Source organism: Manduca sexta, chromosome 24 (assembly GCF_014839805.1).
Source record: "Manduca sexta isolate Smith_Timp_Sample1 chromosome 24, JHU_Msex_v1.0, whole genome shotgun sequence".
NCBI lineage: Eukaryota > Metazoa > Arthropoda > Insecta > Lepidoptera > Sphingidae > Manduca > Manduca sexta.
Genome location: NC_051138.1, coordinates 6,429,718 through 6,450,965, shown reverse-complemented (window position 1 = coordinate 6,450,965; position 21,248 = coordinate 6,429,718). Strand labels below are relative to the sequence as shown.

The 21,248-nt window shown below is 34.5% G+C and overlaps 1 protein-coding gene across 1 annotated transcript in view; it reads left to right on the top strand.

Annotated features, from left to right (window-relative positions):
• The first annotated feature begins 491 nt into the window (after positions 1-491).
• Positions 492-21,248, top strand: part of LOC115440447 (protein O-mannosyl-transferase TMTC2) — a 127,997-nt gene continuing 107,240 nt past the window's right edge. Inside the window, exons 1-2 of the mRNA XM_030164748.2 lie at positions 492-768; positions 12,612-12,743. Coding sequence (XP_030020608.2) covers positions 12,655-12,743 — 89 coding nt within the window. The 5' untranslated portion in view covers positions 492-768; positions 12,612-12,654. The remainder of the gene's footprint in view (positions 769-12,611; positions 12,744-21,248) is intronic.

Here is a 21,248-nt window from a genome sequence, read left to right as displayed (position 1 = left end):
TCTAATACATTTAAATTAATTACTAGCAAAATACAAGAGTGAAAAGAGTGGCGTGCTATAGCGTGCGTGGCTTTTCATCGCCGTAAGTAAGTCGCCGCGCAACAAGTGACGTTTCGTATTCCCTGGCCACCACCTAAGCAAACAAGCTCTCCTTACAAATAAAGTGCTATTTAAAAACAACACAATTTTTTATACTTAACATATATTTTTTTATTGGACAGAGCGCTTACCGGGGCGGATTCATTATTTGGGGTCAATTGCATCTTACGCTCTCTTTCCAGAAAAACAGTTCGTGTGAGTTTATTTACTTTTCGTCACTTTTAAAAGAGAATGACTTGGTACGACGCATGCGCAAGAAAGGAGCGAGAAGAATGCTGGAGCGAGACGAAAAACAGTGCGACTCGCTTGGACCAATCGATTAGTCGCATAACGATAGCGGCTTCTTAAATGCAGATGTGTCGTGTGTATCAACGTCAGTCGGCAATCGGCGAGCGGCCGGGCCTGTCGGCATGGCTCTTCCCGCGCACACCACGCTCGCTCTCCTTTGTACTTATTAGTTGGCCGGTTCGAGTTTTCGCGCTGCGCTGTGTCCACATGTTTACTGACAGTGACGGGCGTCAGAAAAAAATTACCACTATCATTCATCAATATAAACTTTTAAGCACTTAAACTAATGTAAACTTGTAAGTTATTTATAAAGACGCGAACATTAAATAAGTGCTAACATTTAATTATGGAGTGAACAAAGGAAGGATTGTACGCGAAAAGGTAATAAATAAATGCTACACATTACAAATATACTTGCTTTTTTGTGTATTTTGGATGTTTAGTTCACATTCGTTATCAGAGACAAACACCAGTATAAACAAGAGGGGATGTTCTTATATATTTACAATTGTTCATGATGTGTTTTATTCCATAACGTCGAAATTATATATATAAAATTATGTAAATAAATAGTATATACACCTTATTATTTATAAATAAAAATATTTATTAATAATAGAGCAATAACTTAGTTTGCATGCTTTAAACAATAAGTTTTGATTACGTTCACAATTACTTTTTTATAATAATTTATAATTTATATAAAAAATCAGGCTGATTTATAATTTAAGAATGAATTATTGTTATTTTTTTTATTATTGCGATATCACGTGCACATTACCGTTTCCGCTTCTAACTCTACGATCATATAATTAGTACCTTTTATCGACAATGACTACATTTCATGGAAAGGAAACAAGTTTAAGGCTTTTGTTTTGATTTTAGAATTCGATTGTAACGTAAATAATAAAAATAATTAAATTTATTATTATTTCCGTAGATTGTATGTTTAAAATATCAAAAAATATCGTGTAGAGTGGTAACGAAATTTAATAAAGTAACTAAGATAATTATTAAACGATAGTAGAACGTTTCTTTGCGTGAGTGAATTCGGTTACGAAGAGAATATAGAAATTCGTGAATTGCTCGTAGCCAATTCGTAGCAGTTTCGTAGGCGCCCGTAGCGGACGATAACACAGACATTGTAGGTATGGAATATCTACCATATTGGCACCTTAAGACGGTTTCCGAAGGTTGTCACCCCATTCGGTATCTCATAACGTTGTTACGACTTCGATATGAGCTTCGTTTTAACGTTTCGTATCCCAAACATCATTTCTGCTGAGTCTAATTTTACTTTTGTTTGTACGAATATTTTGCTGTTATTAGATTGTGTTTGCGTATCCGAGGTTTGTTATTGAGATTGCGTGCTTTATTGTTTGCTCTACTTATTCTGAGTTCTTTAAAAATATTCAGTTTGTAGATGGAATTGTTTAGAACTTTTACGTAAATAAACGATAGTATGACGGAAATTTATTTTTCTAAGTGTATTTACGACACGAATTGAATTGTTTTCAAAGTATTGTCGTGATGGATAGTTAATATCTAGTGGCATTTGATTTCCGTCAGATATATATTTTTGTACTTTATAATTTCTTTCGGATTTTAATATAGAGCTTTTAGGAACTTAATTAAAAATATATATTTTTAGACATTTGTATGTTTTCACGGTTCATAGGCGTCTTCAATATTCTGGTTTGAGGATAAAACACAGAAATGTTTCGAACAAAAACCTTGCGCTTCTAGTGTGCAAATATGGTTTGGGTCATGAGTGACTTTTGTGAATTAGTTTTGAAAATAGACGTAGAGTGTAATAGCAAGGAAACGTGCGCGATATGATAAAGCATGTGTTTATTGTAGTGCGCCTGCCGTAAAATTCTACGTAAATGCATATTATCTAGTATTATTAAATTTATATTAATAAAAATCTAAATGGAAGTGAAGTAACATTACAGTAAAAATGTAATTTTTTAATTGAAATGATATTTCCAAAGGTAATACAATTAATGTAGTCATATAAAAATATTACTTTTAATGCATAATATAAATTATTTTATTCTTTTTTTGTATCGTGCAATACCATTAGTAATTTCAGGTTAATTCAGTGTGATTTAACTCGCCAAGCTAATTATTCGCACATAGAGAAAATAATAATCTACAGGATGACATTTAACTTTTCTATTATAATATCGTAGCTTTAGAATTACAATTTCTTAATGAAAAAATAGCAATAATCCAAAACTAGAATTAATGAAAACTAAATAACTTCTTCGTCACTTCTCTTAAATGTTACACTTAAGATTATTTGCCTTTCCTACGTTAACGTTGTTGTAAATAAATGTTGGGATATTTCGGTTCAAAACGAGAACTCGCAAGTGAAACGTTATACACAGAACTTTTCCGGTAATTTCTTTCTTCTTACTGCCGTTTGTTTGTGGAAATCTCTACTGGCTATACTGTCGGACATGAATAACGCTAACTTTTGAAAATATCAACACTTAAATATTATTAAATAGTAACCTGCCCCGCCTTCGTATGGGTAGCAGTAATTATTTATAGTCATATGACTAATGACTAATTCTGGTAGTCCAATCTCTACCAAGCTTCATAGAATTATCTACTGGACTAGTCTGAAAATTTCACTATGCTCTACCCGTTTTTGAGTCAATACATATTTTTGACTACTAGCTTTTGCTCACGGCTTCGTCCACGTGAAATAGTTTTCCGAGATAAAAGTCCCCCTATATATTTTCCCGGGATAGAAAGTATAACCTGCCCTGGGTCTTAAACTATTATACCAAATTTCATAAAAAATCGTTTAGAATGTTTTGGGAAAATCGATAACATACAGATAGTCAAAAAAGGGGACTTTATTATATAACTAGCTTTTGCTCGCGGCTTCGCCCGTGTGAAGGAGTTTTCCAGGACAAAAGTCCACTTTATGATAAAAGTCTTGCTACATATTTTCCAGGTACTGATAAGTTCAAACTAATTTTATTTCCTATTTAAGCGAACGTCTTCATCATAGTAGCCCCAATCTTTAATTTCAATTCAATCAGTCGAAAATCCATCCCCTATTTTATCTCCTTAAGGGTGGAATTTATGAAAATCCTTTCTTAAGGGATGCCTATGTCATAGTAGCTATATTCATGCAAAGTCTTAGCCCAATCAATTTAAAATTGACAAAGTTTCATTCCCTATTTATCCTTTTGGGGGTAGAATTAATCAAAATCCTTTCTTAGTGGATGCTTACGTCATAACATCTACCTGCATGCCAAATTTCAGCCCGATCCGTCCAGTGGTTTCGCCTGTGCGTTGATAGATCAGTATGTCAGTCAGTCACCATTGAGTTATATATAGTTAGATATGTTGAGATATAAGTATAGATTCCTTAATCAATAATAGGTTATTAAATAGGCATGTATAAAATACTAGGGTTTGCTATCAGCTCATCAAGGTTTCCTCCTCGGAGTGTGACCCACATTTTTTCCAAGATAAAATATTTTTTTGCGTATATTTCTTGAAATTATTACCTTTGAACAAACAGACTGCCATCTGCTATGCCGTTTTAGACGGTTATTGCAATTCTAGGTATTTATTGATATACAGAACAGACTGGTCACAAAAAATATGTAAAAAGAAAAAAGATAAACCGACTGTGCGTTAAAAAAAGTGTTTCATTTCTGTAAGTAGTGTAGACATTTTCTATATTAATTAGCCGCATGCATGCTTTATATGTCTTTCTGTCACACTTTCTTGCCTATATAAATTTGACAGCTATAAACGAAGGTATAATGTATACTCGTTTATTCTATAACGCTATTTTAGCGTACCACTAGAACACTGTTTATGACGCAACTAAACTTTTTTTTAAACCTTTAATTTCTATATTGTTATAAAATTGCTTTTCATATAATATTACGATATTCTGTTGCGTATTCAAAATGTTTTTGTATTCTATTTTAATTCATCCTACAATATTTTCGTAAATTTTAACATCGCTTTTAATTTTAAAGAAACTATTTTTTCGTTTGATTAGAAACCTTTTTACCATTTATTAATCACTAATTAGTAAATGAGTAGGGAGCGCCCTAACTTCATATTCATAAATATATAAACACATTGTATTTACGTTAATCGCGATTTAATTAATAGAAAAATGCAAGGCATCTACTAGAAACTGATGAAACATTTAAATACGAAGAATAACATTTTAAACCTTTTGTTGTGCAAAGTTCCCCCTTATAAACAGTTATAAATAAAATATTCTTGAATTAGAATGCTAATTGGTTCCTACCACGCGCTAAGAAAAATCAACATGAAAGGTAGTCACGTTTTAAGCTTTATTTGTACACATAATTTACTCATGCTTGTTTTTTACCAGATTTCAATAACTCTGAGAGCTTTGATTTAGGCACTGAATGTATTATATATATTTTTTATTCCTAATAGTACAACTAATAAATATAGCTGCGCCTTAAGTAGAATGAAGGGAAACTGAAGGAAAGCATTAATTCCCCTTAAGTTTATTTGTGAAAATATAATTGCGACATGCAAACCTTTCTCGGACGTCATGAGTCTTGGCCCTTACATCACAATATAACTCATTAATAATTCATGTATAATGTTTTTAGGTACACTGTGTGGACTTTTGCTTTGTACGTTTCTATTCTTCATATATAAAACATTTTGAAGTTAAAAGTCAAGATATTTTTTTGTTATCGACAATTTTCTGCTTTTCACCGCTGCTGAGCTATTTTGGAATAATCGGTGTCATTTATTGAGTTCAAATTTCAAGTATCAAAGCAGTGAATATTATCTATCTTGTAGCGGGATGGCATCGCAAAGGATCTTTCGAAATATTTCCTATAAGCGCATACTGATGGTAATTACTATTCTGCGATATTTTTAGAATTATCAATCAGTCTAACAGTATTATTGAAATTTATCTTAAATCACCTACTGAGTCAGCCATTGTGTGTCAAACGTAGGTCAATTGATGCCAAGTTTTTTCTACCGTTTTCATAACGCAATATAATGGCACAAATTCATAGCAGACTGCCTCGATGGTGAAGTTGCATTACAGTGCAAATGCAGAACAGAGGTTTCGGGTCGATCTCAGACTCGGACAAAGTGATAATGGGTTTTTCTACGCAATCAGCCCGGAGTCTGGAGTTTGTGCCCGATATGGCGATAGGCTTGCTCTCTATCACACCATGGGACAGTAAAAATGCTGTGGAAAGTGGGTGCATTTGTTACGAATCTGCGTTTCCCATTGGGGATCAAGGGCATGAGCGTGTTTATGATCTTTAAATTAAACCAGATCTTTCACAGTCGCTTCCTTTGTCGATATTTTTCGTAACTCTGATGATTTTGAAAAGCTTGAAATATTCGAAATAGAATTTTGTCGTTGTTTACATGTAACCTGTCACGTGGAAAACAGCCTTATTGCGCTGTAAACGATATTTCTATTAAAAGCTTTGAATATTCAAATAGCTTTTGAGTTTTTTGGCGACATAGTGACAGGCCTGAATTTCCGCGAACTTTTTTATCTAACTGATATTTTGGTGGTGTATAAATATAGTATGATATTTTTATTAGTAAGCTCTGAACACGGGTAACCGCTGCTTTGTCTTCGTGGATCGGCCGTTTATAATTTAGTTACAACTGTCCCCCGTAAACCGGCGTAAAGTGGTAGTTAAGATTGCCGTAAGGCCAAAACCCCTGAGCCCTATTATTTTCCTTAAAGGTTGGGAACGTACCCATGATTTGTCAAGAGTTGTGGGTGGTCATGGGCGGTGATAAGTGACCTACCCATATAAAGGGGCATTGTTCGTCTACTAACACTGTTATAGTAGAATTTGTACGAACGAACATATTAAAAGATGTAAACAACTCTTTTACTCCCATTTTTTATTTGTATACCCACATCGTCTCATCTCTGTATCACCCAAAGTTTGACTGATAGAGAGCCTCAGGCAGGCATAAACTAGGTTATCAAATACATTACGCAGAACAATTATTTTATTTTCTAAATCAGTAAATTCCTTATAGATAAACAAAACCGGCCAAGTACTAGTCGGACTAGCGCACCGAGGGTTCCGTACAAACCTGTAAGTAAGAAAAAAATCACTCATCGCGACGATCGAGTCATAGTTGTGGTATTTTTATTACAAAATCAAATCCAAAACATTACAATATGAACAGCTGGAGGAGTATGAATTAATGACATAGGTCTAAAAATTTAAGGTTTTCGGAATTTTTCCTTCATATGTGCTGTAAACCCTTGCTTCTTGCTTCAAGTTTCAAGATTCTAGGTCGACTGGAAGTAACCCTTTAGGTTTCGATTCCCTTGCGAATTAGAAAATATGCGGCTTAAATTGCTATTTCTTTTGATTGCGTTGGCATAAAGTTTGATTTTATTACAGTTTAGAGGTATTAAGTATAGACCTGAGTATTTGATATGAATTTCAATTTAATGCCTCTACGCGTTCATGAGGAAAGGGGTAGTAGTAACTTAAAAATTATTAAAAATATTTTTATTTTATGATGTAAGTAAAAATTTACGGTTTCCGCAATTTTTCCTTTATCTGTACTATAAGACGTTGCTTCGTACCAAATTTCAAAATTCTAAGTTCACGGGAAGTGCCCAGTAGGTTTTAATTCCCTTGCGAGTTTCGAAAATTTGCGACATAAACGGCTGTATCTTTTGATTGCATCGGCTTAGAAGTTTGATTTTTTCACAGCTCCAAGGGACAATAGACCTGAGTATTTGATATAAGTTTCAGCTTAATACCTTAACGCGTTCCTGAGAAAAAGGGTCTTGACAGACGTACGGACGGACAGACAACAAAGTGATCCTATAAGGGTTTCTTTTTTCCTTTTGAGGTACGGAACCATATAAACGAGAATAAAGGATGTATGTAACACGACATCGAATTAAAACAGGCTTCTTATAACAATTGTTTGCATTCGCGAAAATGTAATGAATTATTTATCACCGTTGACAAATATAAAATATACGATCCGAAGGGTTTGTCAAAATGTGCCTACGTAACGCGGGACTAAGGGAGTTTTTTGCATATACATCTAATACTGGGTAATATACATTCTGCTGAGGTAACACAACCGTGTCTATTCATTCCGGTTGAGTTTGTAGTAGATACTAATTTCCGATAAATTTGTGCGTTCTCGTGGGCGAAACGAGCCGCGTCGGGAAATTTATAGCTTTTGAAACGGCGTTTACCTTTAGAATTGAGCGTTAATCTTGTGTGAAAGACGCAACGTAGTGGAGAGATGAGAGTGTTTGTGATCCCGATGTGTAACTGTTTTGGTTTTATTTTCACCACTTAGTATTGGGCTTGAGGTTTATTGGATTCAGCATTTCCTGCCAGTCTCACGGTGTTCGCGGTTGGCGTGGGTTATGTTGGGTTCATCCAAGATAAATTTGTTTGTTATTTACACTATTAAATTTAGGTAACGTATGTTTGAATCTTGTATACACGAGGTAATCATTGATATTGCTGATTCGATTCTCTGAATTCTTCCAATGTTATATTATTGCTAAGTGCTACAGACTTCTTTTTCCCCTAAAAACGGATGTAACATGAGCGGTGCCGCGTGAGACTTAGGTGTCGCGTAAATACTGTCAATTTATTAATAAATAATAATAATATATCAGCCCTGTATTATATATTGTCCTACTGTTGGGCACGGGCCTCCTCTACTATCGTGAGGAAACCTGCATACCTGAAAAATTCTCTATAGGGAACATTCGAGGATGTGTGAAGTCTATCAATCCGCACTGGGTCAGCGTGGTAGACTAAGGCCTAATCCCTCTCAGTCAATTTATTGCTGAGAAGCATTTTTAGTACACAAACAAAACATTTAGGTTACTAACACTGCTTGCTTCAGCATTTGTCGATTTCATAGTGTAGTCTTCCTTGACGTAAATTACCTATATAAAGCCCAGTAATTATATTGCTATATCAATTCTTAAAATAGTGCGTAAACTTACATCGCGGTAAAAGTATGTTATACGAACAGCATTGTAAACGAGCAGTCTATATCGGAATTCCTTTAATGTATCTCTATAATCAAGCCAAATGCAATGACTTGAAAGAATGTGGTAAGTTCGGTGCGCCGCTATTTACTTGATCGGCTCCTTTGTCTACTCTCGGTCGGCAGGCCAGACTTTATTTGCTCCAAGCCGGTTCATCTCGAAATAAACGAACAAAGAGTTATTACTCCTATTAGATTATCTACGTAGCAAAGCGTATTTGTAATACACGGGATCCCGATAGAATGTGGTTTGGTCAACCTTAAAATATATATAAATAAGATTCAATAAATTGTTCGGTGTATTTAATTAATTATATTGAACATTAAAATATTTACGAGTCATGATATTCCTTTGCAAACATTTCGGTTAATCCGTCAATTAAATGGTGCGTTCAATTGGTGCATTTAATTTTCAAGAAGTATTTAAAACAAAATATGTATTAATTATTTAAATTTTTCACACAAATAATTTAAATGATTAAAGACTTAAAAATATAATATTATGTTCACTGACTAATATTTGATCTACTTTATCCAAGTATAGGGAGCTGTCGACTAGCAGGAATTGTAACTGCTTGACTGATTAGTATAATACTTATTACCAACAATTATATTTCTACAATTTTATTTAACAACAGTATCGCGAATATAAAAATAGTATAGCATTTTATTAAATCAGTAAACAATGTATATTAAAATGCCATAGCTGGGATTGCATTGAGGGTTTTTCTAATTGGTATTATAGATGCCGAATGCCGTAGACACATAATTGGAAATTAAACCCATTATTTGTTCTTAAGTAAGTACATAGTGTTTAAGTTCTTTCCGTTGTTCCACGTAGAGTAGTTCTTTTTTTCGATTTAAGTATTGAATTGTATTTACATAAAGAAAAAAACAATAACAAAGGAACTTCGAGAAAAATGAAACTTGTATCTCGGCTGCCGTGTCAGGGACAATTTCCTTTGTCATTTTCATATTTATGTGAAGGTAATGTACCAATTTCCATCGAGCGTACCTACTATTAACCAACAAAGTCAATTAGGTCGGCAGCCGTAATGTCACAGAGATAAAATGAACAAAATTATAGCTTCACTTCGACAACCGTAATAAAGCTGGGCCTACTTTGTGACGATTTTCGCTGTGCACAGGGCTCCTACTCCGATCTTAATTTCAGCAAGAATTCTTACGACAAACGACTTAGGCGCTGAGTATATTTCTCAATCAGTCTTTCTGACATTCAGAATGTATGCTATATAAAGCTGAATATATTTTTATAGATTATTGTCAGGTTTAGATTACTTTAACATTTCTATACAAAATGTTTAATATAAATGTTTAAGTAGAGTACACATTTAGAGGTCAAATACATTACTAGATTTTAGTAGATAGAGGACTATAAGTATTTTTAGTCGTACCTTTTTAAGTTTTAGGAAAAAATCTATAATCTTTGATAATTATAAATTTCATAAAAAACCTTCTTAATAATTGAGATATGGAAAATATTTCTGAGTAGCGCACACGGTTCGTCTGAATAGATGTCCCGGTTGTGAGACCCACCTTCGCGACGGAGCCTTTTGCAGGCGCTTTTGAATTTGCCTGTAAATACAGCTTCTAGCACGCAAGCAAGTCCAATGACACTGGGACAGGCGACCGAAACCTTATATTCTTATTTATTCCATGTCTTATATTCGGAAGACTAAAATATTATAATTATTAAAATATTAATTACAAACGGTGTTTAGAATGTAGACACAAAGAAGAAATAAGGCACAGATCTTTGTATATTTCTCTAGTAGTTAAAGAAAGGCCATTACTAGCAGTTAGATTATATAATATACTAGCTTTTGCTCGCGGCTTCGCCCGCGTAAAGGAGTTTTACGGGATAAAAGTCCCACTATATATTTTCCCGGGATAGTAGCCTATAACCTTCCCAGGGTCTTATACTATCTCAATAGCAAATTTTGCCTTCTTATACTATGTGTCATGTCACGTCCCGTTCCCGTGGGAACGGGATAAAAATGTATGTATGTATCCTATGACCGTCTCCTGGTTCTAAGCTACCTCTCCACCAATTTTCAGCCAAATCGGTTCATCCGTTCGTGAGTTATAAATACTGTAACTAAAACCACTTTATTTTATATATATATATATATATAGATAATAACTATAATATCAGCCCTGTATTATATAATGTCCCACTATTGGCTACCGGCCTCCTCTACCACTAAGAGGGATTAGGCCTTAGTCTACCACGTTGGCTTATATTATTATGACATTTTAAAGGTGTAATTAACATTGTTCTGCTTTTCGTTCATCGGATAACAAACAAATATTTAATCTCGTCAGCAACTTGCAGATCGTTGACGTTTATACTTTTAACCTTTCTAAAAGCATTAATGAAAAGTCTATAAAGCCATCTTCTGTGGGAATTAAAAAAAACGGAATATTCAGAATCGTCTTTCACTTCAATGAGACAGCATCGGATGGCTTCATGTATTAAGTTCAAAGTTTCACAAAATATTTTAATTTTGCGAAGATAAGTAGTAAAATGTACAGTTTGAACATGAATCTATTAACTGTTGCAATTTTTATGAGAACATGGGAAGCCAGAGACGCATGATTGAGTCGACACGAAAAATGTTCTCAATTAAAACGTCCAATGAGCTCTCCGACGTTAATATTTAAAATCAGTAATTAAAATCTTTTTTAATAGACACTGATAAAATTATCGGTGTTTGGATATTTAAATATTAACTTGTTATAGAATATAGCTTAGTTTTTGCAATCTAGGTATATTTCTCTCATTGAATGCGCTATGTTGCATCTACGTCCCGTTATTTATTTTGACGGAAAGTTCAACATGAAACGGATTTTACCATAGGTAGTTTTGGTTAGCCAAATACTGGCAATAAAAAAATATACAGTGTTTTATACCTATTCATCAATAGCAAACTAGTGAAACGTTGTGTCTTGACTAATACTTGTGGTATTAGAATTTTTAGGTGTATAAATATCCATTTGATAATGAAAATATGTTTGACAACAATGAAAGCTAGATGGAACGTAACCTAAATCTGGCCGCGGTGACATGACATGAATAATGTTTCAAATGAAAGAACTTTTACAGCTTTTCAATGTGATTTGTAACTACGCCTTTGAATATAATATTCTGCGGCTAACGGGATAATTTCAGTTTCTGTGTTTAATATTCTTTATTCAAATGTTTTTGTTTGTTTTGGTAGTTGGTTCGGTTACGGTATACGTTTTTTATTGGTAATACTAATTGTTACTTGTTGTTGAAATCTGTTCTCCTGTCACACCTAAATGACGCCAGTAGTAGTACTTAGAACATCGTTAGAGCCTTGATGACTGTTTTCATTCATAATTAAAGTGCAGCGCGGCGACCCAACGCAACAGGCCGTCGTCGCACCACTCAGAAGTTAGGGGTTAATTAAAGCTCGGTTAAAAAGAGCATTATATTTGTTCTTGTTTCTAAAATTTCATAAGTCTTTGGTACATCGTGGTCGAGAGTTAAATATAATATTTGGTCGACAATAAGTCAGTTTTAATACGTCGATCAAATTTGCCGATGTGACCGCAACCCGCGCGGCGCTGCACGGTATATTGTGCCTTGTCAGGTTTTTACAAAGCTGGAACCACAGCACCGCACCGCCACCGCACTGCGCTCATACCGCAACACGTTCCGAAGCGATGGTAGCGACCTTACAACGGCGTCGACCAGGCTCGTCGAGCCGAATCGAACAGAGTCGCATTAATTCTCTTTCTATATATGTATTTATTATAGTGTGATGTTACATTACCTTCCTCGATAAATGGACTATCTAACACTAAAAGAATTTTTCAATTCTAACCAGTAGTTCCTGAGATTAGCGTGTTCCAACAAATAAACAAACCCGTTGATATATAATAGTGTAGATAAAACTGCGTCATTAGAAACACGCCGAACACACCGATCACGAATCAAATCCGGTGAAACCGCGAGCAAACAGTATATTTTTTCGCCTTTAGAATTGCCCAGTTTATTCTTAGCATAACGCAATATAACATTAGCTTTTTAGTTACTTTTATCCATGAATGATTATATCATAATATCGTCACATACTTACAAAATTAGCATAGATTTGATAATGTTTTTGTTCCAGAAATGTGGTCGATTCAACGCTGACGTAGAAGAGAAAGGTCAATATGGACCATTGGGTGACGGCAGCGAGCGTGCTGCTGGCCTTTTTACTTTATTACAACACGCTCGACGCCGGGTTCGTTTACGATGACCGGTAAGATCCTTATTAGAATAATAACTTAGTTGCCTTTGTTTAGAAATTATACTACCAACTTTCGGATTCATATATGACGGAACTAAATTTCGTTTGGTAGGTAAATATGTCATCAATTATTGTCTTAGAAATACATTGTAATATTATAATTAAGTTTTTCAATGCGAACCGATACTACAAGTATTTAAAAACTATTGAAGCGATTTCTTTGAATACGTAACTTTAAATTAAACTTCGAAGCACATATTTTTGGTTTGTAATTAGAAATAATAGAAGGAATATCGTTCCGCTTTTTCTTTTCTTATCACTCATGTTTGCAAGCCATTTAATCCGAGATAATTAAAGCGGAAAAGAGGTCTTTTATAAATTACCTAAAAATAAAATGAAATTCTGAACGTCTAAAGTTTGGGTTTAAATAAAATAACTTTTAATAGCTTCTTTGTTATTTTATTTTTTATAACTAAAGGTGAGGCACCTGATTATAAATTAATCATATTATAGCAAGTGACGACAATTTTATGGTGATATTCTAAATTTTATCTATCGTCGGTTTCATTTTACTGGAGATAGAAAAATCAATGACCAATTTTTTCAAAGTTATAATATTCAAATGTCCATTATCATAATATTAAATATAGAAAATGCAAGTAAAATAAATGTAAGTATTCAAATATTTTATTCAGCCTCCATATTTATACAACGTAAGGGAACGTGGGAATAGATAACTCGTCCGTCGTTATAGGAAAAAACACTTATTTAAAATTAGACGGACGCTTGAATCTAAGATAGAAAATTGACTGATTTTGACTACATACGTTGTATATTGGATATCGTCGTTAATTTAACTTGAACTTTATTTTTATGTTTATAGGGGCACGGAAACGGGATAAATAAAGTGTCCTTAATTGAAGTAGGGTTCGGATAAAGTGTAGAGTGACAAGAGACGATTACTCCTCGCCAGTCGACACAATTATGTCAGCGCGTTTGAAACTGGATATACGTTGACTGATCCTTGAACGCGACGTACTTCTGAGGGCTACAAGTATTTTTTGTGTACGTTGGTCGCTATCTGGCTTACAAATAAAACCACAACTTAAATTTAAACGAACTAATATTTAAATACAAATAAATGGTATTTGGTTGACTGTCAACTCGATAGTGTGGGGCAACAAATCGTCGTCACCTCGCACTCACCCCAAAGGAAGTGACTTGCGGAATTTCCGTATGCAATTTACCTAGAAATGACGTTTGTAGGTACGCTATCATCATGTTGTCAAACAGTAGTTACTGCGGCGATATCTTGGAGACAGTCGGTGTTGTTTTTGACATGTGTTTGGCAAGAAAGCTTTGGGTGTATGATTGCATGTTGGTATTCTTATTTCGGGCGTTGTACATTATCGAACACTACTTTACAACTAACATAAATTAATTCTATTGTATTAAAAAAACATTAAAGGAAATATTAATTTATCAATGATGTTTATTTAATCACAGAAACATAAGATATTACGGCATACGATAATCGAATCGGACAAACCTTATGCATTTTTATAAAAAATTTAAACCGAAATAAAATTTAAGCATAAAACAGCAATGGCTTTGATTAATGGAATATAGTAAAACATGCGGTAAGGTCCGAGTGAATACTGACACTTGAAAATAAATGACATCCATGCTTCTTAAGGTTATAGCTTAAGGTCCATTTTTTAAATATTTTGTTTCACCTTTAATCTGGGTAACTAAACAAGTATTGACAAGTAAAGAATTTAAATTCACGTCTAGTTCTTTAAAATTTAATACGACGAAATTTTAAAGGCCGAAATATCCATGCATATTAATTATTTTTACGTTTTTCTTTCAACTGCGAGAACTAATCACTAACTAGACGCGAATTTAAATTCTTTACTTGTCAATACTTGTTTAGTTACCCAGATTAAAGGTGAAACAAAATGTATGAAAAATGGACCTTAAGCTATAACCTTAATGAGTTTTACCGCGTTTGATTTTGTTGGGTACATTTTTATAGATGTATCGAGTGACAAGAATAACGTCAATACATAAATATAATTTATCGGATTTATTTGAATTCGGAGTCTAGTGGAAAAGTAGTCCAGTTAATAATATTTTGTATCCCATTGAATTCTCGCACTAGACTAGTATGATCCTAAATTCTCTTAGTTTTAAAGGCAGGCAGGCCGGCATAATTTTGACTACCACCAAAAGATGCGCTATATTCCTTCGTTCGATATTATAGAGTACGCTGCACGTAACACTGCATTTATATCCTAGCTCCAGTGGAGAAACAGCTATCCTAAGCTATAAGTAAAACAAAAAAAGCATTTTAGAACTGTGTGGGTTTAGGGAGTAAGTAGCGGATTTAGGGGGATATTATTCTAAATAAACTTTTCACAAAGCATTAGGTACACTAACAGAGCTCTAAATGCAGTAAGTATTGAGTGTTTCCTTTGCTAAAAGGAAACGACAATCCTAAATTATGTTAAATCCAGGTAGTGTAAGCAAGTTTTATAGTATGATTGACACCATTCTTAACACAATAAAGTTTCGTAAGAATTGCTTTAAATATTCCTTTCATTATTTTGTGTGCTGCTCAAATGAATTTTCCTTATGATTGATTAACTTCGGGGCTCCATTGGATTCATAAAGTATTATGTTTAGTATGAATACGGTCGCTCATTATTATTTTCTTACAAGGTCGAGCAAACAAGGATTTTGTATATTACAAGCTTCTATAGTATAAAGAGGAATTTACGCATTAAAGTACAGTATTCGTATCGAGTAAGTTATCGCATTTAGTATTCGTTAGAAGAAACCACACATTAAAAAGACACGGGCTATTGTTTTCTTTACATTTTGACACACTCTTGCCTATGATTACACGATTTAATATTCGCATCGAAATAAAACAGTGTTTCGGATTTTATCGCGATTTTTTATATTATGATTTTCTCCCGACGTTTCGAAGACTGCAGCTTTCAGCCTTGTCGGACCATGTCACGACACTGATGCGAGAAAATCACTATCTAAAAAAATGCGATAAAAACCGAAAAAATACTTTTTATGTAATTACTAACATTCGTTTTAACATAATCATTATTATTCAAATTTAAATGCGCCTAATATTCACATCTCGGATAAAAACTTAAATTTCAAGTATGCTCTAGAGCGAATATGGACATTTTTTGAGAGGCCCATGTTGAACCGGGGACATCCTGTGACTAACGATCATGATGGTACTCTAGATTGCTATTAAAATGCCTATACAAAAATTGCTTAAACGAAACTAATACGTTAACAATGTTAACGTATTAATTCTTGCTAGGTAGCTCTCGTATTATATGAGAATTCATAGCTGGCGACATGTACCTAAATTTACTTTGTCAACCCTTGTGTACCGAAAAAGGTGTTACTATGATTTGTACCGCTAGTGGGCTACACATTAAAAAAAGCTCTTAAATTATTCGATCCATTTACAGGCAACCACACCTAACATTAAGTAAAATATTGGACATAATTTAAATTATATAATACAGTGTGATTTCTATAGTAATTATCATAAGGAAAACTGGTAAAGGCACATCTACAGTTTAGTCTACATGGATGCGTCTCGCGCAAGGTTATAAGCACAGAAAATCAACGCGACGTGAATGATCAGATAATATGCTGCTATCCGTGTGGCTAGAGCGTTGTCGGTAATCGTAGTCTAACCCCCCTTTCGTTAACGTTTGACGATAAATGTACGATTTCCTGATTATTAGCGGGTGCATAGTTTCCCTTTTCATTTATCGTAGGTTGGCGGTACACTCCCCAGAGTGAAAATAGCCAGTGATCACTTCAATTAATGAAACATACAACTGTTCAGAATAATACGAATGATTATTTTTCTAAGCAAGGCCAGGAAAGGAGTAAGTGGGTCATGTAAAATTTCACCACCGGCTACAAACACCTACGATTTAAAGAAATATATAGACACGCTGCCAGTTTTATAGGAAGGGTCTTCGACACTTCAGGAGTGAGAATTGAATAAAAAAAAAACGAGATAAAATCTGTAAAGAACGTTTATTTGAATATCTAATAGTGGACAGTAGTGGACATTCGACTTTCGAGACATTTCATTGGTGATTTAAACAGATATGATTACAGCGTATACCTATACATATTTACGGCGAAAACGAATAAAACGTACTTGTAATAAAGCATTTGTTGTAGAAAAAGTGTAAGTAAAAACAGCAGGGTGAAATCGCTTTGACCTTCATTGTACCCTGTATCTCCATTTAGCTACTAGAATATAAAAATATATTTTCGCTTCAGGTGTTGGGTAAAGATTATTACCCTTTGCGCGTCTATTGTTGAAAAAATTAATCCACCAGGTCACGTTGAAGTTAAATTGGCGTTATATTATGATTACAAATTTACGCATATCTTGTTAAACTCATACTAATTTATAGTAGCGTCCGATTGCTTGAAAATGACTATAATTTCTTACGTGCTTTTTCATTATATAAGGCTACATGCCGGAATTTAAGTTTATAAAGAAATTTAGAAAGTTAGTTCCTATCTTATATATCCTATATCCTTGTTAAAAATACCTATGTCATATGGAATAATATTATTCTTTAAACAGAATAATATAGTTTGTAAACCTTTTAAACTAGGTTATGCCTCCGAGGCAGGATAAAATCTTCCTCATTTCTTTTGCACAGACTAAGCTATTTATCGGCGACTTATTTATAGAAAGATTTCTATTTGTAAATGCATTGTCTTATTTTATGAAGGAAAAGTAGGAATAAATGTGGATAAATCGGGATCCTGACGTGATTAGTTTGATCTTGCAATATATATTTTTATTAAAGACGAGACGAGCAAGCGTCTAGTATTGTGAGGCTGCGAAATGAATTCTCGCAACCAGTATCAAAACGTCTTGAAGTCTGAATTACAAAACATTGGATGGCATTTGACTGCGCTTGTCGCCAAAAAACATTATTCTAATGCTTAGTAACATTACATAAAGATAATTTTTAGTCATACCGATATTTTCTTATGTAAAACATGATGTTGTCATACGTTTAAAAACTTGCTTACCCAGTTTTCATGAAGACCATAAGTAATTTTTCACCCGTTCACGTTTTTCAAGGTTTAATTTTACTGAAATTGGGTAAATTTAACCAATAAGACGTCAATTAGAATTTAATAATTTTTATTTTAAAATGATCATGAAAAGCAACATGTTTTCTTTATAAAAACACTTAAGTTTTCACTGCATCGGTAGCGTAGTTGTAAGATGTACGCTGTACAAGTATGATTACCGCGCTGAGGTCTTGGGATCGTCCTGGATCGAAATCAGGATGTTGGCGGTGTGATATCCCCGTGCCTCGGAAAGCACGTAAAGCCATTAGGTCTGTGCATGAAATGTTTCCTGTCTTGTCGGATTGCGTCTCACCGGACTATGAGAGTGAAAAAACAGAGATGCACCTGCACACACTTGTTCACAATAATATCTCCTGCATTCCAGTCTGATCTCCGCTGAGATTGACCGCCGTGGCCGAAATTTGTCTAGGAAGGATTCAAAGTTTTATATAACTGTTCATTTTAGAAGGAAGGGAATGACATTTCATTGGAAAGGTCACGAATATACACAAAAAAGAATGTTGCCGACAAAGAAGGTAAAATAAAGTTAATAAACACATTTCGATACAACTAATTTTGTCCAGTTATATAAAAAATATCACGTTCATGGCACGATGGTTGTCTAATTATTTTTATGAAAAGTAAAACTTTAACATTTTACACGCATAATTGACGAAATTACTACCAGAGGCTTTTTTTAGACTGTATATTCTACATGAAAACAATACTTTTAGTCCATAAAAGTAGGTATACAGATAGATTTCTGTTCAGGAAAATTACGGTGAAGTTTTGGAAGTTATGCGGGCTTGTTAAAACCTTGTTAAATTAAACTCAAATACTATTTAGTTAGTGATAAGACGAGGACTACATGATTTTCAAGATACATAATAGTATTATTTATGTTTAGTAATAAAATAATCTCTAGTACTCAGACATCTTGAGGTGGCATTACCAAAATTAATTTACTTACTTACTTAATTAATTATTTTGGTTCCGCTAGGATGACTTCACATTTTTTATAAATGAAATCGCGATTATTAGTTGGCAGTCTAGTCCTAGTTCCTTCGTTCCCTATTTCCTTCTCCCTCACACACGCACGCCTACCCTATCTGTCGCACGCGCCCCGTGCAGAGTCAACCGCGCGGACGCCATATTCTTTCGCCATATTGACATCGGTACTCGTCGCCGCTGCGCTGCAGCCATTGCGTTGGTTGTCGTAAATACGTAAAAATACGCATGAACTGTTCATGAAGCTCTCTTTTAAACGTAAAATAACACCCTTGGGACCGAATGCTTGTGCATGTAATGTTGGCGAGGTTATTTAGAGTGTTTTCAAGCCCTTATCGCATGCGCGTCGTGTATCTACAGCGACGCCATCGCCGGGATCGCGTGCGCCACCTGATGAAGCATCGTACAGGTAAGGCGAGCACTGCTTGAACCTCCTAAATCCTTATACGGCTGGCAACTAACGCCCGCAACGAACCAGCCCCTCCGAAGGGGACCCAAAATACAGTCCACAAACGCCTGGGTCATTGCCTGGTCCAACGCACCGGGTCTAGGGACTCGGCCGGGACGATCCGTCCCAATAATTCCCCCGCTTTTTTATTTTTTTGTTATATTAGTATTCGCTCCGCCGCGCCGCCCCTTTGGAGGCCCGTATACGTGGCGCCTCCATATTTAGTTAATTAACTTACTAACCAATGGAGTGTTACATGGGACAAGAAGTATATTTCCATATATAATATTTTAAGTTTTGTACACATTTCAGAATTATTACCATCTTTACATTGATTTTGCGACCTTTATTAATTGCAATAAAAACAATACGATAACAAAAAAGATCAACCAATACTAATTAAGATGCGACACATTTAACACAATATATAGATTAAACTCAAATGAAAAAAAGTGTGCTCGTTTAAAAAAAAAATATACTCACGTCCCATCACTTTCTGTGCATATAGCTAAGTGACTCCACTGCACCTAATGGTAAATGGAGTAGGATCCAAAAGATGCAGACTGACCAGGTATGATTATCCTTTGGACATAATTATGCCGGCCTGTTGGAACCGGATATAGATACACAGGCTGATCTCGGAACGCGACACTTACTTGAGCCCCAATAGCGGATTTTAATACCTTGTGTACGCTATCCGGGCGGATATAAAATATATCCTACCACCAGCAAGTCAATATTTATTTGTGATAGAAAAAAATATCAAATAAACATCAATATATACAATCGAGTATTCCACCAATTATCGGCTCAATAACATTCCTGCGGGAATCAGAGTGGCGGCAAAAAAGTAACCCGCGCTATTTGTTAAACACCAAGACTTTGTCATGTTGAATAATTTAGGTTTACCTTTGACCCCCTTAAACCGTAGGTTAAGTGGAAATGCATTATCGGAGATCTGAATTATTCTATATACTTCAATGTTTATGTTGTGTGAATTTATGGGTTTAAACTTGGGCCCTGGTCCATTGTACCACAGTCGGAAATTTTATTCCTGGCTGCACTGATCATTATTTCGTTTCAGAGGTGGGGTCAATCAAAATTAAGTGACTTCGTATGTCTAATATGTGATGCTTTAAAAATTCGCTCTAGATAATGTTTTTTTATGGTTGTCCTTTTAAATAATATACAGCCGAAATGTCTGGTATTATGATAAAATATGAATATAAAGTATTTTGTAGATACGTAGTAAAAATAATTACCTTTTTCAAATCAAAATGAACAAACCTAACAATCTCGATCTTATCAGGATATAATCTGACCCCTGTTTTACGGCAACGGCCTTTCTCAACTTCAAGTACACGATAAATATTAAATGAACCCCTGTTCTGTGTACACGCATATTGTTAAATTTTGTACCGTAAATAAGTTTGGGTGGATTGAAACTTATTTATACTAGGCATAGCTCGTAGCTCCGCCCGCGTAAACCTGGAATAAAACTTCCACACTACAGCCTCTGGGATGAAAATGACCTGTGGTATCTAGTATATGTAGTACTTAGACTGTCTGTACGCCAAATTTCATCCAAATACAATAAAGAACCCTGCATTTACTTCTAACAAACATCTAACATCTTTATTAACTTTCGCAATAATATTAATAGAAAAAGTCGTTACTTTTGTTGTTCATTCACACGTACCACAACGAAATAACATCACTGCGACAAAAGTGGTCTACCTGAAGATACGTTTTGACTAAGATAATAGAATTAGTATGAAAATGAATAGTTCCATTCACTCGGTCCAAATTTTGTGTGGGCGATGTCGACCACATCGCAACCACAATTTGTTGCTTCGATGTGATGTGGTTATGGTACGTGTGAAAGGACCTTAAGTTAATATATT